Raw genomic sequence first — 16,717 nt, 5'->3', positions numbered from 1 at the left:
ATGCAGTAGTAATCAGCAGCCTTTCAGTTAATTTTTGGAAGCATTTCTTGCACAATCGAGGTGAGAACAGATAGTTTTCCAGTTAAGGAAATGCTTTTCACACTATTTAGGACCCCTCCCAGAAGAAAGCATGCAAGGGTCAGTTCTGGGTATCACACTGGCTTTCTGAATGTTAATGATCACACTCCCAAGTACCTTCATTTCTTTCAGCCCCTGCATGTATTTGCCTTCTATGTCCTGAATCTGGTCCTTTAACTCATAGATATCCTGAGGGAAACGGTGAGAAAGGTGAACGATGTCGCTGGCGCTAATGGGCAGAAGCACAGCTGACAGGGAAAAGCAGGTATCCAAAGTTCTCACTTTTAAATATTTCTACCACACAGGCTAAGCAGTCTGATCCTAACCTGGAGCCTTGCTGAACGACAAAATTTCTTGGTTAGAAGCTTATGTTAATTCTGCTCTTCTTGACTGGAAAAAAATGAGATCTTCAACGTTAAGGACAAGACACGGACCCAGGTTCAGAGCCTCCAACAATGACGTGCTCCAGCCACAGCCCTTCTCTACCTCTTCCACCAATGATTGCCCTCTTTGAGGAACTCTGGTACTAAGAGTAAGGGTTGCTAAAGCAGGCCTGAAACACAAGCCGTGCGAGGCAGCAGGAAAGGCTGTATGAAAACCAGCCACTGCACTCAGTTTAGTTCCCAGCCCTGTTTTCACAGTCTCTCTCCTCTTCTGTCCTTGGCCACCAGCAAATGGCTGGTGGTTCTTTCACAGTGCTGAAACCAGGACAGACCTGCTTGTACCCAAGGTCCTGATACAAATTCCAAGTCAGAGTTTCAGAAGAGTTGCAAGTCATACACATGAAAGTTAACAGAATTCAGATTCCCTGTTTTAAAGTAAGGCTTCAGAATGGAGCATTAAAAAACAGATTTAAAAAATACCTTCTCCTACCACTGTGATTCAGTGTGTTATAGCAGCTTCATTTCCTACTTCCTTCAGTTGGGATGAGATGTGACTACTACAATTGGTCCAATCTGCTGTCGTACATCGTGGGATTTCATCCCAATGTCCCTGAAATACACACGGGCATCCCAGCAGCATCTCTCTGATAAAGCTAGTCTCATCTTACAAGATTCCCTTCGCCAGGACTGCCAAAAGGGGGAGACAAGGCAGTTCCTTTTTTTGGGAAGAAGTCTAAAGCCTATTTAATAAATTAGTCTATTTAACATAACGTGGGGGTCAGTCCTCATTAGTATTAGCCCATCAGTCCCTGCCAATTTCTACAGTCTGTAATAAGAGCATCAGCACTACTTTCAAATAATCATCTACTTTATTAGTTTACCAAATGTAAAGCATAAAACATTCTGAACCAAAGAGTCAAAGCTAAGAGACAGCATCCTAACAATTTATGCTGGGTTTATCTGATTCTATGATTCTATGATTTCTTACCTTAATTTCTCTAATAGATGCCTCCGTATCAGCTGAAATAGATGTATCCCCGCTGCCTCTTCGTGAAGAAGTCCCACCCAGAGAAGCTAAGGTAGCTGCTGATAAGCTTGAAACAGTTCGTGCTCCCTACAATCACACATGGGTAAAAATGGTTATAGGTTTTCTTCTAGATACACTGTGGGTTTGTAGTTTGGTTTTTTGGGGGGTGGTTTGTTTTGTGGTTTGGGCATTTGTTTTAAATACACATTACATCAACCCTTGCACTTCTAAATTACGCAAAGTTAAATTTTTATGAAGAAAAATCAAAATAACAAGGTTTGACAAGGAAAATCAATGAGAAAAGGCTGATCAGATGGGTTGAAACACTACTGAAATAGGAGCTTGCATGGCTTCTAGCTTCTAATTCCAAATTAGACAAAGTCTTTAGGGGCTAGTGTCATGTCAAGTATTTTCAGAATCACAGAACGTTAGGAGTAGGAAGGAACCTCAAAAGATCACCCAGTCCAACCCCCCTGCCAGAGCAGCATCACCCAGACTAAATCACACTGGCAGGTTTGAATGTCTCCAGAGGAGACTCCACAGCCTCTCTCGGCAGCTTGTCCCAGTGCTCCATCACAGTGAGAACTTGTAACAGTACATTTTGCAGGTGCTTCTGACCACCCCGTCAAGCTCCTCTGCCTCCTTCCATGGATACTTACCTGTCTCGCAGCAGTAGCCACATTAACTGTTCAGTGTACAGAGGGTTCTGCACTAAGCCAAATTCTCACCACCACAGTATCCACCTCTCAAACTATTATTTCTTTTTACATAATAGTGTAATTAAAATTTAATGAACAAACCCAGCATTCCCATGGCTTAGCCTAAAGCAGCTTCAACAAACCCTTATTGAAGGTCCACTACTTAACCACAGTGGCGTAAACATTTTCCTTAAAAATATGTAACAGTAGAAGGCAGCAGTAGCTCAATGCTTTGCTCCCCAGGGGATTTTTCTAAAAGATTTCTGTATGCTCACTGCCAGTTGTACCTACCAAAAAAGAGTAATTCAGAGGATCCTTCTTACCTTCTCAAAGTCTTTTTCTGGTCTTTCCTCGATCTGCAAAACAAAGATGTAGAAGGAATCGTTATCAAATAAGGGACAAGGAAAGGCAGTAAGATACCAGGAAAGGAATCCTTAAATCTGCAAACAACTTCATTAGCAACTTCTATCCTCCAAAAGCAGCCAACACCCTCTGAACAGTGATGTCCTCTGTCAGGGAACAAGGCTGGACAATTCACTTCAACTTTCTAAGCAGCATGCAATTAAGTAGAACGTACTTAGCGATAAGAACACTATTTAGTGTATTAAAGAAGACAGACAGAAGGGTGGTTTTTTCCATATTCTATAACACAGGATTTCACACATGAAGATGGCACTCGACCTATGAGTTAATGTGAGAACACAAAGACCTACATGGGCATCAACTCAGAGGCTCAGATGTCTTCGGACATGAAACCAGCTGCATCCAAGCACTGTGCTGATGCAGCCACTCCTATTTACTTTAGAACAAATTAAAAATAGGCTTCAAATGAAACCCAAATAGCAATTTGCTTAAGCTGAGAGACTTTTAACTGGAAGATAAATACATTTCCAGACCAAGAGAGCTTCTAGAAGTTGTATTTTTTTTAACAGACCCCAACTAAAAAGGCTACCTCAGAAGCCTGCCAGCACATCTTCTCCCATTCCAAAAAGCAAGGTGCCAGGCTAGACTGGAGGGACTGTACAGTGCCTGCACTGCTCCCAAAAGAAGAATGGGAAAAAAAGAACAAAGACATCTAAAGCTTAAATGCCCTGAGAAGCATTCTCCTCAAGAGAACAGGTGACTGTGACTTCCAGCAAAGATCTGAGTAAGGCTGAGACCACAAAAACTGACACTCAAATACAAGGGACCAGTTCAAAGTCTAATACAAACAGCTCTTACGGTTTCAGCACCTCACTGGAATTTACTAATTCAGAAGAGAGAGAGATCCTGCACTAAAATTAGGCTAGAAGAAACAAAGAGGAGCCAAAGCAGCATTTATGAGTACAGCAAATTCCCATGGTTACAGCCTGCTTAATGCTTAAAAGAAAGCTACAGAGTGAAACCCATGTACAACCTGAGCACTTGCTTTGTTCCTCAACAGGAACAAACCTTCTTCCTGCACTGACACCAAACAAACCATCCAAGTTCCCAACAGAAAAATAGAGAAGGCAGTGTTCATCTATCAGCAATTCTGGCAGACTGGGGAAGTTCCACTCGACTGGAGGCTGGCAGATGTGACACCCATATATAACAACGGCCAGAAGGAGGATCCGGGGAGCTACAGGCCTGTCAGTCTGACCTCAGTCCCAGGGAAGATCATGGAGAGGGTCATCTTGGGAGCTATCATGCAGCACATGCGTGATGGCCAGGGGATCAGGCCTAGTCAACATGGGTTTACAAAAGGTAGATCCTGTCAAACTAACCTGATCACCTTCTATGACAAGGTGACCCACTTAATGGATGAGGGGAAGGCTGTGGGTACGGTCTACCTGGACTTCAGTAAAGCCTTTGACACGGTTTCTCACAGCATTCTGACTGAGAAACTGGCTGCCACTGGCCTGGACAGGTGGACCCTCAACTGGGTTAAAAACTGGCTGGAAGGCCGGGCCCAAAGGGTGGTGGTGAATGGAACCAAATCCAGCTGGAGGCCGGTCATGAGTGACGTTCCCCAGGGCTCGGTCCTGGGTCCAGTCTTGTTCAACATCTTTATCAATGACCTCGATGAAGGGATTGAATGCTCCCTCAGTAAGTTTGCAGATGACACTAAACTGGGAGGAAGTGTTGATCTGCCTGAGGGTAGGGAGGCTCTTCAGAGGGATCTGAACATACCAGACCAATGGGCTGAGACCAACAGATGAAGTTTAGCAATGCCAAGTGTAGAGTGCTGCACATGGGACATAACAACCCCACACAACGCTACTGGCTTGGGGGAGACTGGCTGGAGAGCTGTCAGGAAGAGAAGGACCTGGGGGTGTTGGGTGACTGCCGACTGAATATGAGCCAGCAGTGTGCTCGGGCGGCCAAGAAGGCCAATGGCATCTCGGCTTGTATCAAGAACAGTGTGGCCAGTAGGTCTAGGGAGGTGATTGTGCCCCTGTACTCGGCATTTGTGAGGCCACAGCTTGAGTACTGTGTGCAGTTCTGGGCTCCCCACCATAAAAAGGACATTGAGGTCCTTGAGCAAGTGCAGAGAAGGGCAACCAGGCTTGTGAAGGGGCTGGAGGGCAAATCATATGAGGAATGGCTGGGGGAGCTGGGTATGTTTAGCCTGGAGAAGAGGAGGCTGAGGGGACACCTTATCACCAACTACAACTATCTGAAGGGAGGTTGTAGAGAGGTGGACGATGGTCTCTTCAGCCAGGTGACAGAAGATAGAACAAGGGGAAATGGCATGAAGCTGTGCCAGGGCAGGTTTAGATTGGATATTAGAAAAAAATTTTTTACTGAAGGAGTTGTCAGGGCCTGGAACAGGCTGCCCAGGGAGGTGATTGAGTCACATTCCCTGGATGTGTTCAAAAAAAGGGTTGATGAGGTACTTAGGGATATGGTTTAGCATAGGATGGGAATGGTTGGACTTGATGATCTTCAAAGGTCTCTTCCAACCTTGTGATTCTGTGATTCTGTAATTCTGTGATCACCTCTGACTTCACTATCGAGAGGGATTAAAAACAAACAAAAAAGGTGTCTTGAATATTTTTATCAGTAACTCCATCTAAAATGGAACTAAAGGCTTAAAAAGGACTGCATGAAAGGAATAGCTCAGCAGAACTCAAGAAGTCCAGAGCACATCGACGACTTCTGGGAACATTCAGCACCGCAGTCGAGATGGTTTCCCAAAAGACTTCCAGAAAATTAAGGTCTTCCCTGGATCCAGAGCCTAAGAGCCAAAGGGATCAATCTTTTAAAAATCATTGAAGTGTAATGGGGAGAGATATGATTTAGGGGAAGGCAGGAAAAAGCTCAAGTTTATAAGTTTCATTGAAAACACACCCCAAACCTGCATCTCTCTCTGAATGGTTTACATTCGGTACTGGGTTTTGGTTTTAAATGAGCAATGTGTGGATGATCCCACTCATCTTTCATACTATCCATGATATCCTAGGGAAGAAATCCTAAGACTGAGTGGGTACCGCAAGTCAGCTTTTTGTGCTGACAACACAACTTGTATCATAAACTCCCTATGATTAGCATTAAGGAAACATTAAGACTTCAACTTTGAAGTACAATAAACCCAACTTAAAGCATCAGGTGTAAACTCTGCAGAGGCACTGAATACACAACGTACTTAAGGAAAAACAATCAAATCCCTGAATTTGGATGCCCTAACAGAAGGTCCCCGACGGCAGACACTTCACTTCAGACCCAATAAACAATACATCAGGGGTGTACTGGCAGCCTTCTAGCCCAGCCAAACACTGTGCTGCTGTTTATCAAGCAGTGTAAATACCAGTGTGTTACCAATGATTAGTGTATACACATCCTCCCCCCAAATCCATCTCCAGAAACATATGTGCAGCCTTTTGCAAAGCCCACCCGCTGGGTCCAGGGCGCAACTCAAACCACAATTTTCCTCAAGCCATCTGCAGAACGTCCTCTGTTTTCTGGAAAAAGAACTCTGCAACCTCAGGTTCCAACGAGACAAAGGAGGAAAGAAAATCTCGATACTGATTTAATGAGTCAAATAAAAGCTTCCATTTCCAAAGGGGAAAACGTGGAAGACAACGTGATGAGAGAGACACGTGGGGGACATTTCTCCTCAGCTACCTCCTAACCACGCTTGCGAAGCCTGCAACGCATTTAATGCCAAACAACTTTTAATAATTGCCTGAGGCAGCTTAATCTTTAATAATTAAAGCTATGAGTAACTCCTACAATTGGGGTGGCTAAAAAATAGAACACAAGAGATTTCGTTGTCTCTAGTGGTGCCCTCATACACACATCCCTTTGGTGCCACGACAGGAATACTCGGATCAGTTCCACCTCAAAACCAACAAATACTACCAATTTATTTAAATATTAACTTTTGGAAATATAATCCATTTTGGGGATAACACAGTGGCTCCCTTTAACATAAAATCCTTTTATGACAAGGATGCCTCCTGCTACACAACACTTTTCTAAGCCAAAAAGTCAGGCTGGAACAAGCACCATCTAATTTTACGGTTACGTGACAGTGATACACGCCTGAAGGTGTGAAGAAGCGCCTTGTAGAAGGACATGGATCTATTTGAGGTGAATATTCTATGCAAGTTTTGTTCTGCTCATCTTCAGCTTTAAGGATAAAGCCTGCTTCCCACAGCACTCTGCCACCAGAGGGAACTCCAGGTTTTCAGCCTTCGTCCAGAGCAGAAAAACCCCCTGGCATTGGATCCAGGAAGAATTCAGACAAAGGAAGGTCAGAGGGAAAAAAAATTTAAAAAAGGTTTATATTTATTTGAAATTACACAAAATTCTTGCCCTAAATGCTTTCCTTTGGTAGTATCATTTGATAAAGAAAAGCCATGACGATTCAGCAGACTGAAAACAAGCCCTACACTCAGCATAGTCCTTCATACAGATGTACTGGCCTTGGCTCTTTCCCACATACAACTGTGAAGATTACCTTTAATTTCTGGAATATTATACCATTTTTTCATTCACACAAGAGTGCAGGTCCGATTCTAATCAAAGGTCACCTCCCTCTTCACCATTAATTTGGGCAATTTGTACTCGAGTGCATAAAAAAGCAGGAAAAGGCAATAATTTTCTGAGGAACTCCAGGACACACATCTTTGTTTTGGCAAGGGGAATAGGTTGATCTCTGCAAAGTACAAGGGGATCAGAGTTCAGCCTCTTATGACAGTGCTTTCAGAATAAACCCAGAGCCACATTACCAAAAAATGCCAGCAATATCAGAGGCTTACCGCAGCTGGAAATTTAATGGGAGCAAAGTCATCCCGCAAGCCTATATATGGATATACTGCCTATTTTTCATAGATAATAGAAACATTTTTGTATCATGCTTGAATGAGCATTTCTCCCTTCTGCAGAGTCAGCAAGCAGGTTAACCCTTAAAGATCTTTGCTGCCAGTGAGCGCCCAGGCGAAAATTTGAGCTCCTGCAGCACTGCTATCAGAACACATCCAAGGTGTCTCTCAAACACTTACTGAAAGGACCAGAGACCCAGGGACAGTTAAACATCAAATGCCAGCCACAAATAAAAGAGAAAGAATTATTCAGGTATTGAAATCAATGGAGGAATAGGGACTAAGGCACAGTTTCCAGCCTGGAAAACAAAGCTGGAGAGGAAGGGGTAAGACTGAACATTTGCAGTTGGGTAGCACACAACTGTATGTGACTGTTGCTGCTGCTGCTGCCCAGCCCCATCTAAGATCTTGCACTCAGATCAACTTCCTCTGAAAAATCAAGAGAGTTTTTTTGGTGACAAATCAAATTAAGATCATTTCCTGCTCTTAAAGTAGTACAGCATGGTTTGAAAGGGAAATGTGGCCCACACAGAAGAAAACAACCCAACCAACTTGCAACAGGCAGCACCGAACACAAGATGGTATCTACCAAACCCAGAATTAAACCCCAGCAAGTGCTGCAGTCAGTATAAACCCTCCTGCAGCCCCCACCTTACCAGTCTGATCAGCTGGGCTGGGGCAGGCAGTAACACCGATGTGAGCCACCTTAACGCTCGCAAGGAGCCTTCAGAAGTCAGCAGGAGAAAACCGCTGCTGATCTCTGTCAGCTCTGAAGTGGATTCGTCAGAAGTATCCTCGCTCAGGAATGAGTGTTATGCCAAACATCATTACTTAAACAAACTTATCAGTCTCTGAAATGCAAGTTAGCACTGCAGCAAATCCTCACTCCAGAGGGGCCCAGAGCACACCCAGGCTGTCAGTGCCTGGGCTCAGATACAAGCCTGCCGCGAGTTTGGAAACGCAGAGAAGGCAAAGCTTGAGCGTGCTGATAACCGCTCCCATAAGTAACTAATACTTCACCTTCCTTTGCTCAGAAAGTCTTCAGATAAATATTACTGTCTAAGGAGCTTGTTTCAAACATATAAATAATTGCTTTTCACTAGTAGTTCAATTTAAAATAAAACCTCTGGCAATTCACATTAAAAAGCCCATTCTCAGCCAAGACAGGCGACAGGCAGAGGATTCATCTCCATCTGATGTTTATTCTCAGTAGTCTTAAGCTCTGCACTTTCTATCGACTACAAAGCTTTACTATTAAATGAGACATTTGCATATCTGCAAGGACAGCAGATTATAATTACTAACAGGGATAATTAGGAAAAACGTTGAAGGAAAATAATCAAACCAACAAACTGCTGCAGATATGTTGAATTCTTAAAAACACACAGGAAGACAAATAAACATTCACACGCGTTTAAGTGTCTCCCTAGCTTTTGCTGCATTGCAAACAGGGTAACACAGATGAGAGCACAGGCTGGCAGGAAAACTGTCGCTTCGTGCTCAGTCTTTAATGAACAGTGATAGAAAGGAGAAAAAAATCTGAGACAAGATTGCAGGGCTGCAGTAACAAGGCACCGTACGCCTGGATTTAGAAAGTTAAATTGAATCATTCTTTGCTCTCAATATATAATTTCTCATGATAATTAGTCAGGCTTGGGAACAGTTCAGTTTTGGTTTGCTGCCTGATAATGCCCAACAGCCCCATTTAACTTCAGCGTTAAGCACTGATGATTACAGCATGCGGGTGGTGTAAACTATCCAACCCTCCAGTGACATAAGCGTGCTGGAAACTCAGCTTTTCAACCCAACAGACAGTCCCCCTTCCTTCCTCCTCCGCCAGCCATTTACAAAGTAAACTTGGAATCAAATCCTTACGTGTATAAATGCCAGAAGATCCGAAAAGCAGAACCCAGAAAGCATATGGCTCCATATGTGAAGGCAAGGAACAACTCCGTTTCGGAGGTCAGCAGTATTACAACAGTTGTAATGTGGGCTACTGATAGAAATAAAACCAACCACTTTTTTCAAAGCTATCAGCATTGTCCAAGGACATTTTTATTCTTCCTTTAGGAAGTCCAAGCAGATGACATTTTGGGAGTGTGCAAGTGGAAGTGACACACTGCTAAGCCCACAGAGGAGAAGGGGCTCCATTTCAGCATTTTTACTGCCAAGCTCCAACACATAACTGGAAAGGTTATCAAAGCACCTCGAATCCTCTGGCAGCGAAAGGCCAGGGAAGTGATTCCTTACTGTGAGTTACATGAAATGGAGCTGTAGAGTTGCCTGTTTAGCACAGAGGAAAATAAAAAGCAAAAGCGAATAATGCATGACCACATGTAGTAATGAGACTTCTCAGAGAAAGGCCACCCCCTTATCGAGGCTGCTACCACCCTGCACCCTGCCAGCGATGCCTTTTACACCCACTACTACAGCAGTAACCCTCAGGTCTTCTTCAAGGCCACGGAAATAAAACGGAAGCTCTTCACGCCCCACAACAACCCCCTAATTAAACAAATAACTAACTGCCTGCTTGTCAGCTCCTTGCAGAGCAGACTCAGCTCAGCACCCCTCCAGCTTGGTGCTGACACAGCGAAGCATCTCCAGCCACTCGCGTATTGTGTGAGAACGAAGGCAAACAAGAAAAATCCCCTTCTTTCCCAGGAGGGGCAAGATGTTTTTTGTGATACCACTAAGCAACTCACACCACTGACTTGGATTGCACACACCAAACACACAGTTGGAACGGACATCAGTGTGGGTACCTGATTCTTAAAGAGTTTTAACAGCATCCCTGGTTATTCTGATTATTCTTTGCTTTGGGGGTAGCTGAAATTCAGTTTGCAAAGCCACCTACTAGATATTACTAATATAAAACATATACTGCAGGAACTCATAGCTCAGGTTCAGGGACTAATTAAAATACTGATTTATTTATAGCTCGACAGCTGCCATGTTATTATCTGATTAAAAACCATTTTAAAAATTATTTTATTTTAAAAAGTGGACGTAGCCTTGCCTTGAAGAGACAGGTCACAAGGTTGGAAGAGACCTTTAAGATCATAGAGTCCAACCATTCCTACACTGAACCATATCCCTGAGCACCTCATCTACCCATCTGTTAAACATACCCAGGGGTGGGGACTCAACCCCCTCCCTGGGCAGCCTGTTCCAGACTCTGACAATTCTTTCAGGGAAGAACTTTTTCCTAACATCTGATCTGACCCTGCCCTGGCACAGCTTAGTGTCATTTCCCCTTGTCCCATCTCCTGTCACCTGGCTGAAGTGACCGTCTCCCACCTCTCTACACCCTCCTGTCAGGTCACTGTAGGTGGTGATAAGGTCTCCCCTCAGCCTCCTCTTCTCCAGGCTGAACACCCCCAGCTCCCTCAGCTGTTCCTCACAGGATTTTCCCTCCAGTCCCTTCCCCAGCCTGGTTGCCCTTCTCTGGACACATTCCAGGACCTTGATGTCCTTCTTATGGTGAGGAGCCCAGAACTGGACACAGCACGTGAGGAACAGCCTCACCAATGCCCAGTACAGGGGCACAATCACCTCCCCAGACCTACTGGCCACACTATTTCTGATACAAGCCAGGATGCCCTTGGCCTTCACCAGCAGAACAGAGCTATGTGCTCTGAAGCATCAGCTCTGTTTTCTTTTGCTCCAGCCCCTTTATTCAGCACCTCCTCACTTTAGTAGGGGGCTCACTCGACGACCAAAAGGCTCATTCACTCCCTGCCATTTGACAAGAAGCAATCTGTGCCCCACTTTGCACACTGTGGTAGCTCCTTTGCCTACCCAGATACTCCTTTTTCATTAGCTCTTACAACAACCTTTCCGGCATTTCAGTCCAGGTACCCAAAGCACCACAGGCAATAGGATGTTGTGACTAGAAGAGCACGTTGAGCGTGTTGATTTATTTATAGTATCGCCTTCCTCATCGCTTTGCAGCACGGGGATGTGGTAGACAATGTGTGACGGTTTCCGGGAGAACTGGCACGCTACAGCTTCACCAGGAGGAAGGGTTCACGGAGCAAAGCCAGCTTACCAAATCTCAGCACAACGCTTCAAAACTCACTCTGGGTGGAAGATTCATTTTGTTACAGACTTGTGTCCTGCAAGTTGCATGTTCCCCCTGAAAGACATGCTACTGCACTCTCCTCTGGTCACCATGCTACCAGGAAAGATACTCATAGCTGTAAGCAGCTACATGGAATAATCAGAGAGAGCACCGATGTGCACCGAAATGCAGGAGGCAGTTCTGTCCAGTCTCTGGGTAGCCCCGCAGCTTTGCACCAACATCCCACCAAAATACCACCGAATGGAGAGAAACAAGGCTGCTCAAAGGCTGCAGTAAGCTTTGGGGCTTCCTGATTTTCATACCCAAAGCAGATGTGGCACTAGCATCAACCACTGATCTTTTTCACAATACCCTCGTGTTTAGCATTGTCACATACCAAGAGGTACTTGTATAGTAAGAACACCCACACGTAACCTCCTTGAATGAAAGAGACCTTGAAGACCCAAAGAATTAAACAGTTTAGGGAAAAGAAAAATAGAGGAGCTCACCACTGGGCTGGCTCGAGCAGAGCTGGCTCTGGAGGATGCTCGAGATCCCGAACCAAGGTAGCAGCTGTACTCGGAAGGCTGCCGCAGGTAAACCAAGGAGAGCAAGCAGAGAAAAGAGAGAAGCGTTAGAGCTGGGAAGAGAAGAGAGGGAGGATTTAAGAGCATTACACCTGAAATTAATTACAAAACAGTTACGTGCAGCTCAACAAAGGAATTGTAGTGAAAGTCAGAGAACAGACGCCTCAACTGTTAGTGGAAAAAAATTAAGGCAAGCAGTAATTCCAACTGACAGACCAAGTGGAGTTTTCATTCAATTTTTAGAATGACAGAACAGTAATGATTTATTTACATATCCTAAGATACCAGCTACAAGTAAACACACCCCCCTCTGCACAAAAGGCTCAATCCTACTACCCCTCAAGTGCTCCAAGGTTCTCTGATGAGCCTTCATCCCATGTTCCCAACACCGTGCACACATAAACAAAATCTGTGCTCCACAGGCCAAAGCAAGAAACATCCATGAAAATAAAGACCAAGTCTCTCCCTCCTGCTTTTCCAGCACCTGCAGTCCTCATCTCCTGCCAATTAAGTATTTTAGTCCTTAAAAGCAACCATCTCGGCAGTGATGCAGAACAGGCAGGGCTGACTTGCTACTGGCAAGGAGAGAGAACATGTCTACGCCAAGGTTTAATTTCCTGAGGTTTTATTTGGAGTAGAAGTAGAGAAAGGAAGCAAAAGTCGAAAGTGTCAGGGAAAACAGAACCAAAACTTATTCTGGAAATGAATTTTAGAATTTTTCCCCTCTCTTTTCAGATTTCAGAGTTTCATTTTCCATCTTGTATTCAGATGAACTCCCTAGAAAGGTATTCAAGCATATACAGCAGGGAGGGGTTTGTTACCGCCACAGCAGAGATGAATTCTAAAAGTCCTTTAGACTTACCAGACATGGTATTCTGTCTATCATAACCACCCCATGGGTACTGTGAGCACAGCCTTCTGTAAAGGGGCACGTTGGGATGCAGAAGGTTCAGGTGTCAAAGCTTGTACCGATGGAAGGGCCAGGGCAGCTCAGGGACAGGACCCAGCATGAGGAACTGCTCTTCTCACTCAGCAGCTCACACTAGGCCGCTAAGGGCCTTTACAACTTTGGTTCATAGGCACTTAAGACCATTTCTCAGCTACAAACCCACTGATATTGAAAGAATGATGCTACTTGTGAGATCCACATGCTCTGTCTTTATATTAGGGGTCCTCCTATTAAGTTACCATGCCAGTGACAGGACTCCTCAGCTACAGAGACACCCAGCTACAGGAGGCCTGTTTCAGCATCCTTAAGCTAACAAAGCAGCATGGGATGAAATGCAAATTAAGCTTACAGTACAAGTAAACGTTTGGAGGGCAGGCTGGAAATAACCCCAGCTATGGTACAACCATGGGCATAGTCACTAACCACAACGCACCATGTTCCAAGGTGCACGGTGCTCAGCGAGCCCCCACAGCAGAGCAGAACAGGACCACACTGTAAGGGCAACCAGGCTGGGGAAGGGGCTGGAGAGCTTAATCAGTGTCCTAGCTGGGTTATACAGAGGCTCCCAAATATGGGTGGCGGCACAGGGTGCGATGAGATGGAGGAAGGGGAACAAGCACTGGCATTTTATTCAGCGTTCACCCCCTCAAGCCACTACTGAGCATCTGAAAGACACACAAACAGCATTTGGGCTCAGAGCCCGCCATAAGTGAGTTCTCCCAAGAGAAGCAGCGTGTCATCTGGACCTCAGAGAGACTTTTCCCAAACAAAGGAAGCCATCCCGCACAAACAAAGGGCTGCAACCAGCTCAGCGCAGCCTCAGTGGCAAGTTCACTGAATTGCAGGCTGCCAGGACAGCCCAGACAGATGAAGTATGGATGGATCTCTGGGGGCGGCCCAATGAAAACAAGGCAGAAACAGGAAACAAAGAGTCATCTGAAGTGTGACACCTGGAGCAGCAGAGCAGCAGTGTGGTTGCAAAGGGATGGCGTAGCCCTTTGAACACTAATAAGCACTGAGTAAGTGTCCTTTAAAGTCTGTTTCCTTCTCTAAAGATAAAATTGTAACCATTAAGGTTAAATTAACAGTGATGCTTTGTCTTGAGGCTTTTTTCTGATCAGGTCTTGGGTAGTGGGTTTTTTTGCCACCTGGATGTGGTTTTGGTTGGTTGGTTGCTTGGGGGTTTTTTGATGACCAGGAAAGGAGGACCTCAGCAGCAGGACAAGCACTGGGTCCACAGAGCAGAACTTAGAACCCAAAAAAGACCTGTTCGTTTTTCCCAGGCAGATCCAACAGCAGCAGATGTCCCACCTGGCCCAAACACCCACAGTGACACAAAGGCCCCACCTGAGGAGAGGTGAAGGCATTTCCTGCCTTCCATTCTGCACACCGAGTCCTGCAGCCTCTCTCTTTTGGAGAAAGGAACAATTTACGTTGGCATTCCTCACACCTCTCTCCCAATGAATGACAGAGCCCTCCACTCACAGGAGCACACATTTGTCACGAGTTGCCTGAGACATCGGTCACTACAGAATAGGAGCCCAAGGAGCAGCACCAAGCAAGCCATGCGCTCGCAGCGATCCTTTACTTCACGCCATCAGACAGCTGCTAACAGGGAAGCAATTTTATTTACTTATTTCTTTAAAAACCTGGTTTGTTCTCGGTTTTCAAACCAAGAATTACATCTTGGTGAGGGAAGGGACTTTATGTCCCGGCATTCCAAGGCATTTTATGTGCAAGCTAAGCACAAGTGCCGGGCTCTGTTGGTGCTAGCCAGAGCTGGGCTGCGCAGGGCAGGTGTTACAGCAGGTAAATCATTAGTATTTTATGGAATCCCACGGAAAACTGTGCCGGTACTTCTGCCTACAGCAGTAGGCAATAAATCTCACAGAGTCAATCTTAAACACTGCCCAGCCCAGAAAAGCCTGTGTTCTGGGACACCCGGGTTACTGGAGGACAGAGACAAGACAAGAGGGAAATGCAGAAAACATCTTACAGCACGAGAACTAGAGGCACTATACCGCCGACTCCCACTGTAAACGCTCTCGTCACACACAGACGCCTACAATTAAAAGACAGAGTCAGAACAGGACCGGCAGACCCAGTTTCTGGTTTCAGTCTGGAGCATTGCAAACCGGCGAGGTGCAGCGCGAAGGACGGGGGGGAAACGAGCAGCATGCACAGGGACAGGGACGCCTCCCATGCACAACCACAAGCAACATGCGAGCCAAGACCTAAGGCACCCTGCGGCCAGCAAGCCGGGACGTGCCGTCAGGCATGTGCAAAGTCCAACACCCACCCCAGTCCCTCGCTGCACGCAGTCATGCACCAACCCTTCTCCCCCAGACATCGGTTTGACGGCTTCGCTGCCTTCCAACACAAAGGCCACATCAGTTCTGAAGCTGTGCAAAATGACTCTAACTTCTGTTTCTGGTGCTGGCAAAATACAGTGTGGAAGGGGAACACCCCCATTTGAGCCTGATGAATTGCTAGCCAGTTTATCCCATCAGTAAAAGGGGAGGAAGATGCACAAGACTCCTGTTCCAGCCTGGCCTATCAATGCCTGGCTCGGGAAGCTCTACATTTAAGCAGTGAGGATAAAATCTGAGCACAGCTCATTTAAAGGTTAAACGAGAGTGGGAAAGTGGCCAGGAAAACCCAATATTCAAGCAGAGTTTTGTCAGCTGTTACACAACCAGAAAGAATTGATGTTGCCTGTCTCTGGCCGGCTCCTGCACAGATTTAAACAAAGACAAGGGTCTCCCCTCCATGGTCTCCCCAGCATCACAACCCCACGAGCACCAGCTAGGCTCAGCAAAACCAGGTTGGTACAAACAGCATCACACACGTGCACTCAGGCAGATCAGACACCAGAGGGAGAAACAAATGGGCCCAAGAGGAGCTACAGAGGTGAAAGACAACGTATGCAGGGCTGAAGGTGAGGAGGTTTCAGTATTGGTGCTGAGAGCGTTAGTACGACAAACCCTGTAACTTCTGGCTGGCAGGGCATCGCTGTACAGCAGGGAGGGCTGAGGAAGACAAGCATTAAACTTTTTTTTTGTGTAGAAAATGCAACATAAAAAGGCTCCTACAACAGAAAAAACCATCTCGACCCAAGCTCTGGATTATTAAAACCAAAAGAAAAGGAAACCCAGGATAAAAAGTGTTAGTCATCTGCACCATGAATGCATTAGATCCCAACTCCCAAAGCCTAAGAATACCAGGCAGACACGTGCATTTCCTACAGGAAGGGAGGACATGAGAGTGTGCAAACGCAAACCAGCAGAACTTAATTTCAGGTGGTTAAGCTGTTATTGTCTCTCACACATTTGTGTATAGCAGCCAAGAAAGGGTGTTTCTCCTCACTTCAACCAAAGCCAGGAAGAGAACTACATACAGACAGACGTGCTTTAAGATACAGGTTTTTAAGTGTTTCACTCTGTTATAAGATTCTCTCTTGTATATTTTATTATCTAACAAAGATGCAGAGAAACCTCAAATAATTTAGGGCAGAATTTTGAGTACTTAAGTCAGAGCACCGTAAAACAAGAAGACTCAGCTGTTAGTAACCACCAACCACGCAATGCAGCAGTGAAGTTCAGGCAGCAAGCCCTGTATCTGGCAAACCGAGGCGCAAGAGATACTCC

The 16,717-nt window shown here is 45.5% G+C and overlaps 1 protein-coding gene across 6 annotated transcripts in view; it reads right to left on the bottom strand.

Annotated features, from left to right (window-relative positions):
• Positions 1–16,717, bottom strand: part of LRRFIP1 (LRR binding FLII interacting protein 1) — a 126,077-nt gene that overhangs the window by 20,565 nt on the left and 88,795 nt on the right. For 3 of the 6 annotated variants that reach the window (XM_084265482.1, XM_084265477.1, XM_084265478.1), the window contains exons 11-15: positions 15,067–15,132; positions 12,044–12,121; positions 2,510–2,542; positions 1,450–1,575; positions 196–267 (exon numbers count right to left, since the gene is read on the bottom strand). In XM_084265482.1, the coding sequence (XP_084121608.1) occupies positions 196–267; positions 1,450–1,575; positions 2,510–2,542; positions 12,044–12,121; positions 15,067–15,132 (375 nt within the window). The remainder of the gene's footprint in view (positions 1–195; positions 268–1,449; positions 1,576–2,509; positions 2,543–12,043; positions 12,122–15,066; positions 15,133–16,717) is intronic. The other 3 variants (XM_084265479.1, XM_084265480.1, XM_084265481.1) reach the window with 3 other exon arrangements.

This window comes from Gallinula chloropus (assembly GCF_964237585.1).
Source record: "Gallinula chloropus genome assembly, chromosome: 5".
Taxonomy (NCBI): Eukaryota; Metazoa; Chordata; class Aves; order Gruiformes; family Rallidae; genus Gallinula; species Gallinula chloropus.
Note: the sequence above shows the minus strand (reverse complement) of the source record. Positions and strands in the feature narration are given on the sequence as shown.